Source organism: Podarcis melisellensis, assembly GCF_964234715.1.
Source record: "Podarcis melisellensis genome assembly, chromosome: 16".
NCBI classification, from domain to species: domain Eukaryota; kingdom Metazoa; phylum Chordata; class Lepidosauria; order Squamata; family Lacertidae; genus Podarcis; species Podarcis melisellensis.
This window is the reverse complement of record NC_138533.1, coordinates 16,287,500-16,307,348: the sequence shown is the minus strand read 5'-3', so window position 1 is coordinate 16,307,348 and position 19,849 is coordinate 16,287,500. Positions and strand designations below refer to the sequence as shown.

At 47.8% G+C, this 19,849-nt stretch overlaps 1 protein-coding gene across 7 annotated transcripts in view; it reads left to right on the top strand.

The window, feature by feature from the left end:
- Window positions 1-19,849, top strand: part of ARHGEF2 (Rho/Rac guanine nucleotide exchange factor 2) — a 96,956-nt gene that overhangs the window by 59,922 nt on the left and 17,185 nt on the right. For 6 of the 7 annotated variants that reach the window (XM_081892992.1, XM_081892991.1, XM_081892993.1 and 3 more), the window contains 2 exons: window positions 6,744-6,888; window positions 18,618-18,685. In XM_081892992.1, the coding sequence (XP_081749118.1) occupies window positions 6,744-6,888; window positions 18,618-18,685 (213 nt within the window). Of the gene's footprint in view, window positions 1-4,756; window positions 5,175-6,743; window positions 6,889-18,617; window positions 18,686-19,849 lie in introns of those variants that run through there. The other variant, XM_081892995.1, reaches the window with a different exon arrangement.

Below are 19,849 nucleotides of genomic sequence, written 5' to 3'. Positions count from 1 at the left end.
CCTTGCTTTTGGAGAATCCAGTTGGTGGGTTTTGCTCAAGGTCCAACTGATCCTGATATTTGGAGTGAGGCGGGTATTTTCCCTGCCCCCATGCATGGCTAAAACTGGCCAGGAATGGTGAGCTGGTGTTGGGAGGATTTTTGCCTCTCATCAGACATCCCACTTGCCCCCCCCCAGCATCCCGATCAATGCCTCCCAGGTCCCTGGGCCCCCTCCCTGAGGGTCCAGCTCCACATTCCCAATCTCTTCCCTGTCTGACCAGCCCTACCAAGAAGTCTCCAAGGAGCTTGTGACACCCAGCCAGCTGGAGTCAAAAACACCCAGAGGGCAGCAGTTTGGCAAAGGCTGCTGCAAAGCATTATGTACTTTGATGGAGGGCACTATATTTAAAAATAATCATCATCTACGTCTCAGGCTTTGTTCCCCCAGCTGTACAAACAGGGCTGCTCCACTTGGTTGCTGTATGGGCCGTTGCACCAAACTTGTATGGCAGAGTTTGGATTTGCAGAAACGTTTTATAAATACTCGCCGCCTTCCTGTCTTCCACAAATCCATCCCAAAGAGCCTCCAGGCAACTGCGATTTTCAAGCAGTTGCAGTGTAGAAGGGAGTGGTAGGTTGATCTCTCTCTCTCTGTTTTTTTAGATTATCTAGCCAGCTTCCTCTTGCTTGATGCCGCAATCGCTCCTGCCTTCTGGCTGCTGCCCAAACAGTACAGAATAACATATTTGTATTGCTGAACTCCCTCCTGCTGCTGCTCTGGAGACCCGAAGCTTGTCTCTGCTGAGAGGGGCAGACAGGCTCGCTCCTCTCAGGGCAGAGGTTCTGTAGGCATGCAACAGAGAACAAGGCTCCCTTTGTCTGTCTGCTTGGCCTGGGCAGATAGAGGACACCAAACTTGGCATCTTCTCTGCAAATGAGCCTCATATCTCCTTTGGAACCAAACAAGCAGCAAAGAAGCGTATTTAAATTTCAAACCCTTCTTGTCCTGAGACTGTAATTTAAGCCTTTGCAAAGGCCATGGCTTAGTGGTAGAGCACATGGATTGCATCAACAGGTGCCAGGTTCAATCCCCAAAATATTTAGGTAGGACTGGGAAAATTCCCCATCAAAAGCCCTGGAGAGACACTGCCCATCAGTGTAGAAAACACCAAGCAACTTATTTGTTTGTTACATTTATAGGCCACCTTTTCTTCCAAGGCGCTCAAGGTGTTGTACATGGTTCTCCCCTCCCCGCTTTGTCCCCACAACCCAAATTGCCCCATCAGATTGTCCATTTGATGAGTAGAGAGGGGATGAGATAAGCCCCTTTACACCAGCTGATCTGCACTTAGCAAATGAGAGGAGGGACTGTGTGCATGAGAGAGATGGGCACATGCTCCCACTTTTGACCGCACCCAGCATTGGTGTGTGGCCCCCAGAGGGTTGCCCAAGAGTGAATGAGGCTGGAAAAAGGTTGACCACCCAGGCCTAAAGTTCCCCTTTATCTAAGGCAGTGGTTCCCAAACCTTTTCGGGCCACTGCCCCCTTGGTTCCATAAACTCATCCACAGTGCCTCCCACCCCTATAAAAAGCATTATTCAAAATAGCGGTTTGCACAACCCACTAAAGGAGATAGCAACACAATAAAATGCAAACAGCAACAATCATTGTAAAATTATTCAAAATAAAAAAAAAACCTATTCAGTTTATTTAATTCAACAAAAAAGATGAACTTGATGCAGTGATACTGGCTTTTCAAGCCTGAAAGTCATTTACACCTCCGGCACCTGCCCCCCCCCCCCGCCTCTAGTGCCCCCAGTGGTAGAGCGTATGCTCCCACCACCTGGGTTGGGCTCGAGAATGCTGCCCGCCAAGGAGAGGGGAGGCAATGCTGTACTGCGACTCTCCTCCTCCCGGGTCAGGCCTGAGAAAGGAACAGAGCTGTGGCTGGGCGCAAGGGAGCTGGCTGTTCCCTCGTGTGCACAACCCAGTGCAGCAGAGGGGCACCGCCCTGGCAACGCTGCTGCCACCGCCTCTCCTCTGTCCCCGGGTCAGACCTGACTTGAGAGCAGAGCTGCCGCTGGGCGTGATAAAGCTCGCTGCATGCTGGAACCAGGCTCTAATGAGGGGAGGGGGTGTCTGGTTGCGCCCCGTCTAAAAAAATCCACCCGTGCCCCCCAGCCCCCACACACCTCTGCGTGCCCTCTCCAAGGTATTCCCCCTCAGGGGGCACTGCTTTCCACCAAAGGAAGCCCTAAAACCTCAGGACCCTAGGTCAAGAGTGCCGGCTGAATTCTGATTTGGTGGGTGAGCTTATCTTCCTTCTACTCTGGGGTGTCCATCAAGCTTCACCCTTAGAAGTGCCAGGCACAGTCATGCCCCATCCTTTTCCCCTGCCGGACATCACAAGCCCCAGCCCTGTTCCACCATGCTCCACCCCCAGTCTGACAAGGACCACCCTTCCCCTGCTTCTCTCATTCTCAGAAGCAGAGACTTTGCAAAGCAGCTCATCTGCTCTGCCTCACCAGACTAACCAGGAAATTGCCCAATCTGCTTCCCTTGTGACAGTGTCGCCTGCTGGTTTCTAAATAGTGGGTTCCTAGGAAGCCTATCGGAGTTACTTATGAAATGTCTACCTTTACTGATGCTTTCCTTCTCAAGTCACACATGACAGTGAGGCCCTGTGACCGAGGGAAGTGAGTGTGTGTCTTGAAATGCCTTCTTTGCAGCACACACTCAAAGGGGCGACCTTCAGACCTCTAGTGCAGTGTTGCTGGTGTGCTAAAAGCAGGCCTTAAACCAGTCGTTTCCAAGCCCCATATAATGTGTTGCGGTAATCTAACCTAGAGGTTACCAGAACACAGAGAACAGAAATTAGGCTGCCCCTCTCCAGGTAGTGGCGCAGCTGGGCCACTCCCCAAGCATCACTCTCCTAGTGGGTTGTGCAAAATATGCTATTCTGCGTATTATTATTTTTATAGGGTAGGGGGCACCAGGGGAGAACTTCTGGAACCAAGGAGACAGTGACCCAGCAGCCTTAAATTGCTGTTGGACACACAGATGGCTCAGCAAATTTAAGAGCGCACCAGTGCCTTCTATGCAATCGGTTCTGATCATGTTGCAAAGCCTCGGATGTGGCATCCCTGCCAAAGACAACCACTCTGTGCCAGCCTCTCTGTTTCCCAAGAAAATGTGCAACGCAACAGTGCCTGCCACTCCACCCCCCTCAGACACGTGAGGCTAGGGTGGCTCTTGAGTCAAAAATAGCCAAGCCTCTGATTGCGCCTCTTGCTCAAAGCTTTGGCAACAGGAAGTCACTGTCTCACTTCCCCTTTTCAAGGGAAGCTGCCATGGCAACCCAGTTGCCTGGCTATGCCCCGAGCAGGTCACAGGGCCTGTAGGCCCTCAACCCTCTCGCTCTTCCATCTGCATTTTTGGCCATATTTAGGCTGACCTTCGATGGGCTCCCCAGTATTGCAGTTTGATTGTCAGGCAAAAGCCTGCCGGCAGAGCTCCAGTTTTCCAGGTTGAGCTTTCCCGGTTTTGAAATTGCGCCCCCTCTGCCTTTTGCTCTGTTTGGGTCAGTTTCCACTTCTTCAAGTTATCCGAGCCAGGACCTGTTCCAAAATCCCCAAGTTGAAACCTCCCCCAGAATCTGAAGTGCGTAAGATCAGGATCCCAGTATTTCTACTTGGCCTGGCCAATCAAAAAGCTTCATTCTGCCTGTCAATCACAGGGAATGATGTTGCACAATGTCAGTTCTCAAAATCTGTGCAAGAGGAGGGCTCTGGGGCCCAGCAGACACACACTAGTCCCAGAAAAGAATCAGGGACAGATATGAGCCAGTTTGCATTTAAAGGCAAACCTCTCCAACTTGCACTTTGTCAAAACTGCACACAAATATGTGTTCGTTAAGATAATTTGCATTAAAATACTGACAAGGTTTTATGAGATATTTTTTTAAGAATTGGTTTACTACTGAGTAGACACTGTTGGATTGTACTGTACTGGTCTTTAGCCCTCAATGTGCTGCGATAACCTTTTGCTTCAACAAACAGGGCCTCCACCCCTAGAAGATTGTGGGATATAAATGTCATAAATTTCTGTAGTGTTGAACTGGGACCTGGGAGACCACAGTTCATATCCCCACTTGGCTGTGAAAATCTCTTGGTGACCTTGGGCCTCGTCCCTCACTCTCAGCCGAACCTACCTCACAGGGTTGTTGTGAGGACAGACAGGGGAGAAGAAGCATGTGCACTAAACATACATATATGCAAATACATTAGCATACATGAACTTTAATACAAATCTTTGTCCCTGTTTGTTGTCCTTTTTTGTGCATGTGCCCCCCCTTTTGGTCCCTTTGCAAGCCAGCCAACCCCCTTGCAGACAGAAGGAAAACACTTTTGTTTTTGTTTCTTTGCAAGGCAGGCAGCCCAGGTGTTCTGACCGGCCAGCCTGGTGTTTTGCAGGTTGATGCACTTGATTATTCCTCACATCCCTTTTAAAATGGTTAAAAGTTGGAATATATATATATATATATATATATATATATATATATATATATATACACACAAACACCCAAACACTTGGGGAAGCGGGGCTTGGCTTGAGCATTCGCACCGTTTTTTATTTCAACTAAATATTTCTTGGACCCAGCCTTCCAAATAATCCTGCCGCCCCCGCCTCGGTAATGAAGACATGATGAAGCAAGACCTTTCTCTATAGACTGTTCGATGCTGAGGACTGTAGGCACGTGCGCTGGGGGTGGTGGTGGAATTTCTCAGTCAGACATATGGTTGTCATGGTTATTGGAAGCAGAGAGGTACAGGAGAAGATGAACTGCATGGGTGTCTCTCTTTCTCTCTCTCTCTCTCTCTCTCTCTCTCTCTCTCCCCCATCCACCTCCTCATATCCACCTCCTCCTTCTGCATCTCTGCAATCTGGGCTTTCCAGGCTCAAGTTGGGTCTACATGCTGGTTTCTCCCTTCCTGCTTCTTTCTGGAGCCTTGGTTGGTAAGAGTGGTGGTGGTTAGATGTCTCAGTAGCATCCCACCTCAACGGAAGATGAGTTACCCTACGGTTTACGAGAGACAGCTGAGGCTCGGAGTCTCAAGACCCTGCCGGGATCCCCCTAGTCCGGGGATGAGCTGGAACAGACGGCAGCCAAGCCGGAGAGGGACTGTGGCAAAGGTGTGTGAGGAGGACCAAGGCTGGGTCAACCATTCTGCTTGTGTGTGTTCGTTAGCAGAAGTTCATTTCCGTGAAGGTTGTTTTGTGTCGTGCTATTTTTTGCTGGGGGTGGGGGGCTTGTGCCTAATTTATTTTTCACTTAGGATGATTTGGCAGAACAGTTTCTTTTCACACTCCAGATTGGATCAACCTTCACAAATTAGTCCAGCTCATGAGACAGTCATAGTACGGCTCTATTCTGCCTTGGCTTCAGACCTCACCTGGAGTCCTGTGTCCAGTTCTTCGCACCACAGTTCAAGAAGGATATTGACAGGATGGTAGTTGTGCAGAGGAAGGTGGCCAAGATAATAAAGGGTCTGGAAGCCAAGCCTTGTGAGGAACGGTTGAGGGAATTGGGTATGTTTAGCCTAGAGAAGACTGAGAGGGGATATATGATCACCATCTTCAGATACCTGAAGGGCTGTCACATGGAAGATGGACCTGGACTGACAGATTCCAGTTACAAAAAGGAGATTCTGACTAAATGTTAAGAAGAACTTTCAGATGGTAAGAGCAGTTCAATAGTGGAATGGACCCCTCAGAAAGGGGTGGACTCCTTCGTTGGAGGTTTTCAAGCAGACTTTGAATAGCTATCTGCTAGGGATATTTAATTATGATTTCTGCATTGCAGGGGGTTGGACTAGATGACCCTTGGGAGCCCATTCCAAATATATAATTCAATGATTCCATGTAGCTTGTCTTGTTCACTTTAGCCACCTAGATTGCCCCTTTATTGTAGATTGTGTGTGTGGAATTGTTGGACAGAGGATTGTGCCTCTGGGTAGCAGTTTGGAACAGGCAAACGTTAAGATTCTTGTAACTTTGAAAGCCCAGTATTCTTTTTTTAAACCCCCCACCAGTCTGAATGTAGCATTTAATTCCTTTCATGCTCTTGCGTGAAAGGAACATCCCCGGATAGCCTGGCCACCGTGACTGTGTACAGAAATGATCCTGGTGCCAAAACATTTTAGAGGAACCTCAAGGTGAGGCAGAGGGTAGCAAAGGAAGAGTGGGGCGCATTCCTGGGGTGTCTATGTGCCCAATGTATTTGAAGGGAATTAGGGTGGCTCAAGAGGAAATAGAGAACAAATTCTCCTTTATGCGCTCCTGATTATGACATTTCCAACTCTGGATGCAGCCGGACTTTGAGCAGCAAGTGCAAAAAGAGCAGAGCATGTCGGCACTGTAACACAATTGCCTTAAATCAGCAGCAGGGCTTAAGACTTGGGAATTTTGCTTAGTTTTGTTTTCAGGTGTGTTTTTCTCTTCACACAGAATTTAAATGGGGTTTTAATGATTAGAAGGTTATATTGTCTCATGTCTGTGTTACACCTGTCTGTGGGGCCACCCCCCTCCCCAGTTCCTTGGATGTGTAAATGCTGGCAAGATGGAAACTGCATACAGGCTGTAAACACCTGCTGGGTCGGAGCCACATTGGCAAGCTTGAAACACACCTCTGATTCAGAGGCCCTTTTCTGGAGAGGCCACTGGTCACTGCTGCTAACCCATCTCTTTCTTGCTTTCCCACAGAACAAAGAGAAAGAAAGGATGAAGGAGAGCAAAGATGCCCGCTACACCAACGGGCACCTCTTCACCTCCATCACCGTCTCAGGCATGACCATGTGCTATGCCTGCAACAAGAGCATCACTGCCAAGGAGGCACTGATTTGTCCCAGTGAGTAGGCCTCTAGCCTTCTTTCTTTGTTGCTTTTTATTTATTTCAATAAATAAATAAATTATACATCACTTGATTGTAAAAAACAAACAAAAACCCCAAAACCTCAAGGCGGCTTACAAAAAGAATAAAACGATAAAATTATCGGTAAAACAGTAAAAACAAAAAACCAAACCAAACCACCCAACTATGTAAAACATTTTTTAAAAAAGAATTAAAATTAGCAACAAGCTGAAAACCAGATTAAAAGACCAGACAGTGTTCTGTATGTCTTGATAGGGAAATGTGTTTAGCAGGTACCGAAAAGGGTACAGCAAAGGCGGCTGCTTGGTTTCAATAGGCAGGGAGTTCCAATGTCTGAGTGCTGCCACAGCAAAAGATCAATTTCTTACAAATGCAGGATGAGTATTATGTGACATCTGTAACAGTGCCAGTTCAGGCCGATCAAAGCAGTTGAGCAGTACATGGGGTAAGATGATTTTGTGGGTAAACTGACCCCAAGTAATTCAGGACTTTGTAAACTAATAGTAACACCTTGAACTTGGCCCGGTAGCAAATGGGGAACCAGTAAATAAGGATTTGGGGTGTGGGTGTATTGTATCCCACCCAACCAACCGATACCTCAAGTTATGGGTCATTAGGAACTGAAATAAGCACATAGGCTGCTGGATAGTAGCTTCAGAATGCCCTTCTCTAAATTTCCCTTGGGGAAGGGCAGATAGGGACGGAGGAGGATTTAATTTGGCTTCCTTTGTGTGCCATGTGCATTGCCAGCATGCCAGGGCACCTGTTGCCTAGACATGCTTGCCAGCCTTGCTGTCTTAGTGGCTGAGGACCCAGTTTAAACACAAAGTCCGCGTGAGAAAATTCATGCTTGGCACCACATCCAAATCAGACTCCACTTTCCCACCCAGCCAGGAAAGATGTTTGTCTTTATAACCATTTGGCCATTTCTCCAGTGCTCAAACAGTTACTGTTTAAATGCTGGGAAAATGTGATTTCCCCCCAGCCCAGCAACTAATTTTCATGAAATGCGGGTGCACGATAAACTCTTTCAGGTAGTTGGAACCCTGAAGGGTTGTTCTGTGTGTGCTGATGAGGCTTAGTTCTCTTGCTGCTTTCCATCTGCCCCAAATGTGCAAGTGGATGTTCTCAGTCCATGCCCAGACTCAGTAATGGGGCTGCATGAGAATTAAGCACTCCGTCTGGCCTTGATGGAGGAGATGGCATTTGGCCTGCTCTGGATGGAGTTGCCTTCCCATTTAAGGATTGGGGTCGCAGCTTCTAGGTGCTATGAGATCCAACCCCAGTCATGGATGCTCAAGTGGTATTGGTGGCACAAAGGCCCTTTTGCTAAGCTGAATTTATTTATTTGTCATATTACCACCCCATGCCATAGCCCTCTGACTTCTCTAGAGAGAGCATTCTAAACCTGGGGATAGGGAGTACTGCTGAGAAGCCCCTCACCATTGTAGCTGTTCCTGAGATTGAGTGGGCAATCAGAGAAGACTCTCTGCTGATGATCTGAGCACAGGGATTGCCAACCTTTTTGTAGAAATGTGCAGCACAGTGTTACTGGAGACTGGAACCAGAGGCATTGTGGGCTGTGGTCTACATATCTTAGGTTGGATTCAGACAGTAGTGGGGTGTGTGGGTGCTCTGAGAGCTGATGGTGGTTTGAATGAGACAGCACCCACCATAACTGGCAATAATCCCACCTTTTGTCTTTGGTTAAACAGGGTGCGCAGGTTTTTCAGGTAAAAAACTGCTAGACCTCTTTGACCAGGGGCAACAGTGAGGCAGAACTTTCTACACCATAGAAGCCTCAGTCAAACAAACCCTCTCAGAAACTATGCTCCAGCCTCACTGCTTCTGCCCCTTGATTGTCATTGGTGAAATGAGCTCCGCAGGTTTCAGAAACCCTGCAAAAACATACCAAACCTGTTCACTAGAGAGAACAAAAGGCTGAGTGTGCTCACTGTGAGCAATTGTGCCTGCTTTGAGCCACCTCCAACTCCCTGGAATAGGCTGATGCCTTCCTTTCTTCCCATCTCCTTTTCTTGTGGCTTGGTGGGATTAGATGACTCTTCCTCACCCCCTAACCTGTTTCTGGGCCTGTCCCTGCCCCCTTCGCCTGGAGAGAGGCCTTCCAGAACAGCTGCACTCCTGGGCCACAACCTCTTCAGTCTGGAACATCTGCCTGCGAGGACAGCTGTTGGGTCTGGGCCTCCCAGAGGGGCTTTTGCTTTTAGGCTTTGTTGTCTGCTCTCCCTTGGTGACCTGGAAGGGCCTTTGATGTTGTGGCTTGTTTTCTCCTGACCCCACCAGCCCCTGGCCTGAAAACGTGGCCCCAGCTGCATCTGAGCAGTCACACTTGAGCTGTTAGAGAGTTTGCCGGCAGCCATGCCAAAAGCAGCCGTCTCCTTGAGTAAATAAACATTGTCAGGCAGTCTGCTTTATTTATATATTGGTGATGGCTAGCAGCTTGAATCTAGACCAGGGAGGTGGAACCTCAGGTCCAGAGGTGGAATGTGGCACTTGAGGCATCTCTAGGTGGCCCTCAGGATTCTCCCTAGGCCACACACCCTCTTCCCCTTACCAGCTTTCTCTTCTGCCTTCCTTAAGTGTGTCTGCCTGGCTGGAATGTCTCTCTGAAGGGTGATCATGGCTCTTTCAGGCCTGGATGGAGAGGCAGGGGTGGATGTTTGTGAGTGTGAGTAATCACTAAGTAATTATTAGTAATTTTTGCATGGTAAGACTCACATCCGACACTATGCCTACTTTTTTTTATTTATTGCATTTCTATCCCACCTTTTTCTCCAAGGAGCTCAAGGCAGCGTATGTGGCTCCCAACATCTCCCCATTTAACCCCCACAACAGGCATGTGAGCTAGGTTAGGCTAAGAGGCAGTAACCGATCTTGAGGTCACCTAGTGAGCTTCCTGACCAGTTTAGGATTTGAACCCTGGTCTCTCCTGGGACCTAGTCCAACTATCTAAATACTATACTCTAAGCACTACTACACGGGCTCTCTAGCCTCAGCCACTCTTGTGTCTGGCTCCATCTACCACTGGCGTTATTATGATTATTATCAAACTTATAGTTATATGAGCGGGACGTGGGTGGCGCTGTGGGCTAAACCACAGAGCCTAGGACTTGCCGATCAGAAGGTCAGCAGTTCGAATCCCCACGATGGGGTGAGCTCCTGTTGCTCGGTCCCTGCTCCTGCCAACCTAGCAGTTCGAAAGCACGTCAAAGTGCAAGTAGATAAATAGGTACTGCTCCAGCGGGAAGGTAAACGGTGTTTCCGTGCACTGCTCTGGTTCGCCAGAAGCGGCTTAGTCATGCTGGCCACATGACCTGGAAGCTGTACGCCGGCTCCCTCAGCCAATAAAGCGAGATGAGCGCCGCAACCCCAGAGTCGGCCACGACTGGACCTAATGGTCAGGGGTCCTTTTACCTATAGTTATATAGCGCCATCACAGTACATGTCATGTGACCCTGTGAGAGAAAGTGGCCCTCTGGTTGAAATAAGTTCACTACCTCTGGCCTAGGTTCTCAAGAGTTGGGCTTCCCTTTGCCAAGCTACTTGGCGGCTGGATCTCAGCCTGGCCAGGTGCTCATTATAGTTACCCTCTTGCCCATGCCCACTGTGGACACTTCCTTCTGGGAAAGGAGGAGATTACCTCTGAGCTACTCCTGTGCTCCTGGTCTGGTGCAGCACCCCGCTCCCACAAGTTGGTTCTAAATTCTAAATTTTGGAGTTGCTCTACCGCAGTCTGAGTTCAGGCTGAGGCCAAAGCTTACTTGCTGAACATGATAATTCAACAGGTTGGGCACATAAGGCCTTGCCAAAAAAAGAGAGCAGCAGAGGACACAGATCTGCATAACAGGTACAAGTGCCAACTTTCATGAATGGAGGCAATTACTATCATTTAAATGAAAACACAGTATATCTTGTCATGGTGGGGAAGGCTGTGTCGGCTGGCTCACTCTGCTCCCAAGTGCTGCTGGAACAGACTCCCTCGGAAGGTGGTGGACCATCCTTCATTGGAGGTTTTTCAACAGCAGTTGGATGGTCATTGTCAGAGATTCTTTAGTTGTAATTCCTGCATTGCGGTGGATTGGACTAAATTGGACTTCAAAAAGATAACTATCCTTGATCTTTCAAAGCATATATATATTTAGGGCATCATTTAGTTGGGATTCAGCCCCTCAACCTGTTAGAACACCTGTGTTCATCTCTGCAGACAGGAGATGGCATAGTGGGGAGGTGAGAAGCAGCATGCAGGTGCACAGTTCCTTTCCCTTGCTCCCAAGTAGCCACAGAGCATCCTCACCCATCAAGGGCCAAATCTGCACTGTGATACCGCTCAGGGCTTCCCCTAAAGAATTCTCGGAGCTGGAATTTGTTAAGGGTGCCAAGAGTTGCTAGGAGACCCCTTTTCCCCCTCGCAGAGCTACATTGTCACTTCCCAGGGAACTCTGGGAATTGTAGCTCTGTGGGGGGAATAGGGGGCCTCCCAACCATTACCCACACACTTTACAAACTACATTTCCCAGGATCCTTTGCATTAGATGTGCATTTTAAATTATTGGTACAGGTCTGCCAAAAGTTTTTAAGGCTCCTCCTCCCATCTATGTGAGAGGCACAAAAGGGGCTCATCTCTCCTTCCCTCCTTCTTCTGGCTGAGATTGTCCCTTCCACGTGGGCTACAGGACTTGGCAACTGTTCCCGGCCCAGCAGATGGTCCTCTGAACAAGTCGGCCGTTTGGTGTTTTTCTCCTCAGGCCTCCTCCCCAATGGTTGGGGGTGGGCCTGGAATTTTCCGGGTGCGGGGGAATCTCCTGGAAGCCCTTTTGCATTATTGATCAGAAACATCAAAGCTCCTCATGAAATATACTGAAAACTGTTAACAAACGGGGGCGTTTTAAAAGTCAGCTCTGCCTCACAGCATTAGAAATGGGGCAGCAGGGGGACCCCTAGGACCACCAACAAGAGAACGGGAGGATTGAAACCAATAGTCGGGTCTGGTTGGTTCTTAGGGGAGAGGCCAAAACTCAGTTGTAGAGGGACAGAACTGGGTGTCTCCATTTAAAGATTCAGCCATCTATCTAGCCACCTTTTAGGGTCAAACCCTTCCAAGGGTGTCACAATATATAATCAGGTGTCAGGTGAACGGAAAGGCCTCTGTCACCTGGACTGAATAGACCAGTGGTTGCTAACCTGGTGCTCTCCTGGTGCTTCAGACTACAACTCCCATCAGCCCCAGCCAGCACAGTCACTAGCCCAGTGAGCTTTATCGCCAAGTAGAGATGTGAATCCTGGTCTTTCCCAGACCCTAGTCTGACACACTAAGCCAGAGCTTTCCAAGCTGTGTGTCGGCTTTAGTGTGCGCTCCCTGCACTCCTCCCGGGGCTGGAAGGGATTTAGTTTAACTTCCGGTTTGCTAGTAAAACTGAATTACTGCATCATGAAATGATGCATGCCTAAAAAGTGTGTCATCAACATGAAAAGTTTGATGACACACTTTTTAGACATGCTCTAAGCACTACACTACACAGTCTATGCACCAGGAGTGTCTGCTTTGTTTGGGTTTTGGGCTTGTTCGCTGCTTTTGTGTTTTTAATCACCTTACGAGCACATTGCCTTGAGGTGATGGCTTCAAAGGCCATTAATAATGCAATTGTTTTTGTAGTAGTAGTAGTAATAATAATAATAATAATAATAATAATTAATGATGATGATGGATCTTCTAGAGGCAAATCATGGTCTTTTTTAATTAACCCCACCCCCACCCGCCTTTCCCTCCCTGAATCTGTTATCTCCTAATTGGCCTGCAGCCACATTTGGGACTCTGCTGGTTTCCCCTGCTTTGATCTCTAGGATGGGGGGGGGCACTTGTATTTGTGGAAGCAAATAAATGGCACTGCAGGCCTCCTTGTTCGCCTGTATGCTCCAATTGTGCTCTGCTGTTATCTCAGGCTGGCCTTTTTCCTGGGCCAAGATTTGCCTGTGCTTGTGATCTCTCTCAAACATGGGGGCTAGAGTGGAGCAGATAATGAACAGAGCACACAGGGCTGCCAAGTCTCAAGCAGGGTCACCAAGGCAGGGCTTCATATTCATACCCTCCTTTCTTCCAAGGAGATCAAGGCAGCAGACATGGTCCTTCCCTCCTTTGTTCTGTCCTCACAACAACCCTGTGGGGTAGGCGAGGCAGAGAGAGCATGTGTGTGGCTAACCAAAGGCCACTTACTTGCGTTGTCTCCAAACTGAGAAACATCTGAAACACTGCAGCCTTTCCTCATGGGGTTGCCACTCCAGCCCCTGGATCATTTTGGTTTTTAAAAAAGCGGGTTTTTTAAAAGGTAGATGTCCCTACACCTGTGAATGAAGCAGATATGGGAATATACCCGGCTACCCAGCTTGTGTGTGGTGTGTGGTTAGCAAAAGTGAGCCTGCACATTTCATATCTGCCATGTTTTGCGTTCCCTGTGTGTGTGTGTGTGTGTGTGTGTAGGGCAGCTCTCTTCCCTTCTTAGGAAACCTCCACCCTGAAAAATCTGGCACCAATCTCAATGCCTTCTCTAGAATAACAGTGCGGGTGTCTGCCAGAATCCACCTTTCTCAACCTGGTGCCTCCACCCAATGTTTTGGACTCCCATCAGCCTCAACCAGCAGCTAGGTACCAGGTTTGAAAGACCAATCCAGTGAGTTTGTGGCCAAGGCAAGATCTGAACCCGAGTTCCCTTGCAGCTCACGGCTTGTTCTTTTAATTGCCGCATTGGGCATCTCTCTCCAGAAATGAAGCAAGTGCAGGAAGGTAGATTAGGCTGCAGACATTTGGTCCTGTGGAGCGGGAAGGAATTTCTCACTTCCCTTTTGCCACTTGGAGCAGTGCGTGAGACAAGCAGACTTGCCAATCTCGAAAAACAATATTTTCTTCCTTCTCAGGAAGAACATGACTTCACTTCCTTGCTGGCAGTCCCAGGCTGTTGTGTCTGAACGAGCTCCTCTGTCTTCTAAACTTTTGTATTTTGGATATTATTTTCTTGTGGGAGAAGATCGATCTTTATAAATGTTGGGGTGGTTCTAGGCACTGTAGCAGGCAGAAATCAATCAAGGGGAGCATTTCCCATAGTCCCCATCCCATCCTATTGAGCCTCTCTTTGCCAGTCAGGCAGACAATATTTTTAGGAGTTTGGGGGATCCTTTAGGGGGGGTTGTAGAATGTAAAAGATTGAGCTTGCCAAATCAGTCTCTTTGTCTAGGCCAGAGCTTTCTAAAATGTGTGTCGCAACACGTTCATGTGCCAGCTTCAGTTTGATGCATGTCTAAAAAGTGTCACCAACATGAAAAGTTTGGTTGTGTCTGACGGATTAAGTACCATGATTAGCATAAGCGATCCTAGAATTGTAGCATTGGAAGAGACCCTGAGGTCCTCTATTCCAACCTCCTGAAATGCTCTGCGCCATAGAATGAATGGCTAGGCCTTTCCTCCACCTCCTCTCACCCAGCCGCTAGGTAGGAGAACCGTAGCCAGAGCTGTGTGTTTGATTCAGCTGGAAGCAGGCTGGAGACAGGGAGACATGCTTTCTCTGTGCTACGTCCCAAGCTGCGACTAATGGTGAAACATGAGCCTGTTGTGGGGTTAGTTCTGTGAGCCCCTCCTTCTTATGTTCAGGTTTTATACAAAACCATATATATATGTAAATGAAACCATCTACCCTAAAGACAACACAGTATCCGCTGACCTTCATTCCAAGGCTTCTGAACCTGCTTAAGTGCCTGGAACCTATAGAGTCTCTGACCCCTGGAGATTGGGGTGGCTTGTAACACAATATTGGCCTGGGGAATTTCTGCTTCTCCTGCGGTCTTTTAAAGAAAGTTCAGGAGTGAGGGTTGGCTAAAAACTTTTGAGCAGCTCAGTGACTCACAAGGAGGAGGGAGGTGTGAGAACTTTCACTCCCCCATCCTGTACTTACAAGGATCTGAGTATCTTGACTCATTTTACTGCTGTTGTCTGGAAATCTCTTTCTGATCCTACATCAAAGGCAAGGCCATTTGCACTTTGAGGGGCCGCTGTGGGAGCGATCTGTTGATGAAAATACTTGCAGCAAAACGATTCTCATATACCACTCTCCAAGAAACATTCCATGCCTATACACAATGCAAATAATACAGTCAGACACAAAGTTTGTAAATAGCTTAGAATTGATTCCATCAGGTGAGTGTCCCAGAGTGAGCCGTGCCTCTAGAATTAAGTTAGTAGCTGTTTTCCAATATTGTGTTTATATATTCCCAGCTGCAGACATGAAGTAGGTCCTTAAACGAGTAAATTCTTATTTTTACATCTATATTATGCTTTTCTTCCATCCTGGAACATATCCCAGGCAGTCACCCATCCAGGCATTGAACAGACCCAGGTTTTCATTCCAAAAGACTGCATCCCAAACGTGCTTGTCTTCCAGGTGTGAACACAGGCAGCGATGGCTGTAGGCATTTTCTTTTTTAAAAACCAGAAAACCCGCACATTAAAAAAGTCTCCCTGCCTCCCACCTTCCCATCCACGTTCAGACATAACCGAGAAATGACTGTTCCTGCCAGAGAAATCCACTTCCTGTGTGCATCACTTCCTCCTACTCATGCATTCTTGGATATTCCGTGAGTCACTGAGCTTGGTGAACTTGTTGTGGTTCTCCTAGCATAAGCAGATTGAGCAAATGGAGGGCTGCTGGTGGTGGGGCAGGCTCTGATTCAACGTCATCTTATATCCTGAAGGAGAAATGCATGAAAAGAAAAACAGGGATTGACTTTCTATCCCATCTGGCGGTCGCTCACAAGAGGGCCTTGATTTGCTGGCCCAGGAGGGGTAGCTCAGAATATGAGCTGCCCATTTGCTTCCTTGATCTTAATTGCTTCCCTGCCCTCTTAAGTACAGGCGTAAACCAGTTGGGCAGTGATGTGAAACTGAATGGGCTTCTCCCATAGAGTGTCCTGGGAATCGATTGCCAACAGAATTCTTAGGCCAGAAATACAGAGGAGACTGTATTCTCTGCAACTTTGTCTGTTGCTCAGAGGAGAAGGAAGATACATGAAATGCAGGTTTCATTTTACCAGGCATGCCGGTGAGGTTGCAGGAGGGTGGTGATGGTTGTGGTGGTTAGGGGAGACTGAGACATGGGGTCACACATTCTTCAGGCTGGCTAAGTCCAACCTAAGATTTTTCTCTTAGTGTTTCCTCAGTGCCACCCTACTATTTCCAGAATTCCCTAGCTGAAGGTTGAAGCTAGATTGGAAATTGGTTTAAATTTGTAGTGAGGACATGCCCTTTTAAATTGCTTACAGAACCATGTAACTGCCCCACAGTCCCACTGACTTGGGGCTCCCTGGCCTTTTCCTCCTCAGCATAAACTGCACCAAAGGCCTTCATAAGGCACCGCAGCCTTTGGCTCATGGTGGTCTGAGTGTTTGGAGGAGAACATTGGGGAGAGAGCTCCGCACTGGAGAGAAGAGTTCAAGTGCCCTGCACCTATGTCCATGCTAAACCAGCCCTTTGCCGGGGCATCATTTAGAATAATTGAAAGCATAGAATTGTAGAGTTGGAAGAGATCCCACTCATCATCTAGATGCAGGAATCACACCAAAAGCATCCTTGATAGACAGCCATCCAACCTCTGCTTAAAACCTCCAAGGAAGGAGAGTCTACCACCTTCCAAAATCGTCTGTTCCACTGTTGAACACCTCTTGCTGTCAGAAAGTCCTTCCTAATATTTAGTCAGAATTTGTGAGAAAGCAGGTGAGGTGTTCTTTGGATCTGAAGCTATCTGGCAAATCACAGACGAAGCCCGCTGTGCCGCCGCCCCAGGTCCGATTTGAGCCTTTTTATTTCTCCTCCCCCTTATTCAGAAAACCAAAAGGGTCCATACTTGAATGCACTGAACATTCTTTTCACAGAGAAAATCTTTATCCAGGGACTTTCCATGTGAACACTCACAGCTTGCTTCAATCAGTTAGAGAGATTTGCTCTGTGGCAGCTTTTCCACGGTGGCGTTGCTGTCTGCTTGTGGAGTGCAGTAATCTAGATTAAACGGGGGTGAGTGGAGACATAATGACGCAACACCATGTAGTCTGTGGGACTGGAATGGTTGCCTTGTGGTCACATCTCCTTTTGAGAATCTTGCGGATGAAGAAGAAGAAAGAGGTGGCCACTCTTGTATGTGTGTGTCCTTGATCCATTTATTCCTGCAGTCAGAGAGGCAGCCTTCTCCTACCCCCCCCCTTTTCACTCACGCCATCCTTCCGAGCGGATCGTGGAAGGAACAGGCTGTAGCATGGGAGAGTGATCACTGTGTTCTCCCCGATAGTTCCTTGCAGCCAAAAACTTGGCACACAGGCCATGCCCAGCAGGGGCAAGCTGCCATCTGTGTGCCAGCCAAATTGGCAGGATGTCGGCCTTCACTCTTCTCTGGGGGTGGAGGAAACAGCAGGCTGCAGTGTGAGGGCAGTGGGCATCATCCAGAAGGCAGAGCTGTTTGGGTTTTGTTTTTGTTTTTTTTCAAATGGCCACCCTACCTGCCACTCCTTCCTACAGACCCAGAAACTTTGGTGGTGCTTTACAAGTTGCTTCCAAACTTCCTTTTGAACCCCTGATTGGCTTCAAGATGGGGGGTCCATTTTCAACAAAGTGTTGTTTCATGGTCCGCCTCCAGTGATGATTTCCCCATAGGATCTGTGGAAACCTTTCTTTTTTGTTTCCGGCAATACTCAGGTGTTGACTTGTTCTGGCACATTGTGGTAAAATACAGACACTGCCCCACAAATCAACATCATCATCATATCTTACCCTTCCTCGCAAAGGCACCCTGGTGCAGTAAACACATTAATAACAAATATGTTTTAAAAGTAGTTAAAAATGTTCTGCCAGCCAATGATTTCAAGGGATGCCAGGAACAGTATCTACTTGCCACCAAATGCCTGGGCAAACAGGAATGTTTTTCAGTTGTTCCTGAAGGTCAACAACAAGGAAGACAGTTGCACCTTGCACAGTTGCATCCTGCCCATTTGGCTGGCACAACAAGGGAGACAGGTGCGCCACAAACAGGGAGCTGCCACTGAGAAGACCCTGCCGTGGGTCAACGCCAGCCAGGCAGCACTACCACCACCAAGACCTCACCTGTCAATTGTAGAGTCTGAGATGGTTGAAGTTGGTCCAAGACATTTTACTGCCCAAGGCAGAGAACAGGATGGCTCCCCTTCCCTCCATTTCATATGTATAGAAGCTGAGCGGGCTGGCCGTTGAACCTCAAACACAGCTGAGAGCAGAGGGCTAGTGCAGGGGCTGTCAATATTGTTTTATGTACTTATAGAATCACATGTGATCTTGTGGCAGGTCACCACTGTTACACACAGGGGAACAGCCAAGGGGCTATAGCCACTGCCTGCCAGCTTCTGCCGCCTGAGGCAATGACCTTACTCTCTTTAATGGTAGGGCCAGCCCTGACTCTGCCTGTGCAAACCTATGTTCATTTTCAATCAATCATGTCACTGCAAGATGGGGCCTAGTGGAGAGCTTGGCTCAGTTGAAGCCCTGTCTGCTTGGTCCCCCCCAGCTGAAAGGGCCTGTTAAAAAATATGATGTTCAGTTTTTTTGATTTAGTGGATGAACCTGAGCATCCGATCGACACTGTCTCTTTCTCACTCATGCCTCCTCTGTTTTTCCCTTCCAGCCTGCAATGTCACCATTCACAACCGCTGCAAAGATACTCTGCCCAACTGCACTAAAGTCAAGCAGAAGGTGAGTGTGTTTATGTAGATGTGTGTGAGAGAGGGGAACTCTTGTAAGCCATGAGCAAGAGGAGGGTGGCGGGGACATGAGAGACTAATGTTTTTAAGCAACTTGTGGCTCATACTACACTATTTTACTTACTTATATTCATTTTATTTCATGAAATTTATATATCAATTAATTAGAGGGGGGAAAACTCAAAATGGTTTACCAAAAGAAAAAAAACAAGAGAGTTATTAGTAAAAAAAAGAAAGAAGTAAAAACATTTAAAAAAAATTTAAACCCAGCAATAAACTAAAAACACATCAGCATTCTAAACATATGGACAAGCTTGTCTAAGCACAAACGCCATTACCAGGTGCTGAAAAGAGTACGGATGAGGTGCCTGTCTGATGTCAATAGGCAGGGAGTTCCAAAGTGTTAGGTGCCTAAAAGGTTTATTTCTTGCAAATTCAGAGTGGGTATTGCATAGTACTGCTACAGAATTGAGCTGCTCAGGCCATCCCTCGGTCATCCTCAGAGCCCCTTTCAGTTGCATTTTTTTTAAAAAAAGCTTTAAAAGCCTGCCTACTTCACTTGGATGCCAGCCAAAATTGTGTGCGCGCGTGCTTTATTGTTTTCCTGCTGTTGCTTTTGAAATGGGTTTTATATTATAACGTGGTGGCGTTTGTTTTGATTTTGAATGTTTTACTACAGGATGGCATTTTGTACTTCTTCACATAGCGAGTCGTTAAACTAAGGAATTCGCTGCCACTGGAGGCAGTGATGGGCACCAAGCTAGACTGCTTTAAAAGAGGATTAGACAAATTCATGGAGCAGGAGAGGGCTGCTGATGGCTACTGGCCAGCATGGCTATGCTCTTTCTCTATGGTCGGAGACAGTGCTTGTGAACACCAGTTGCTGGAAACCACAAGAGGGGAGAGAGGGCTCCTGTGCTCAGGTCCTGCTTGCAGGTTTCCCATAGGCATCTGCTTGGCCACTGTGAGATCAGGATGCTGGGCTAGATGAGCCCCCTTTGGTCTGATCCAACAGGCTCTTCCGATGTTCCTATGCTGAGTTTTGACTGAAAAGTTTTGACTGAGCACAGACTGAAAAGGCAGCTGAAAAGATAAATAAATAAGAGCCTTGGTAATCTGCTTGCGGTAGCAGCACTTTGAGAGATTGTCTCCCAAA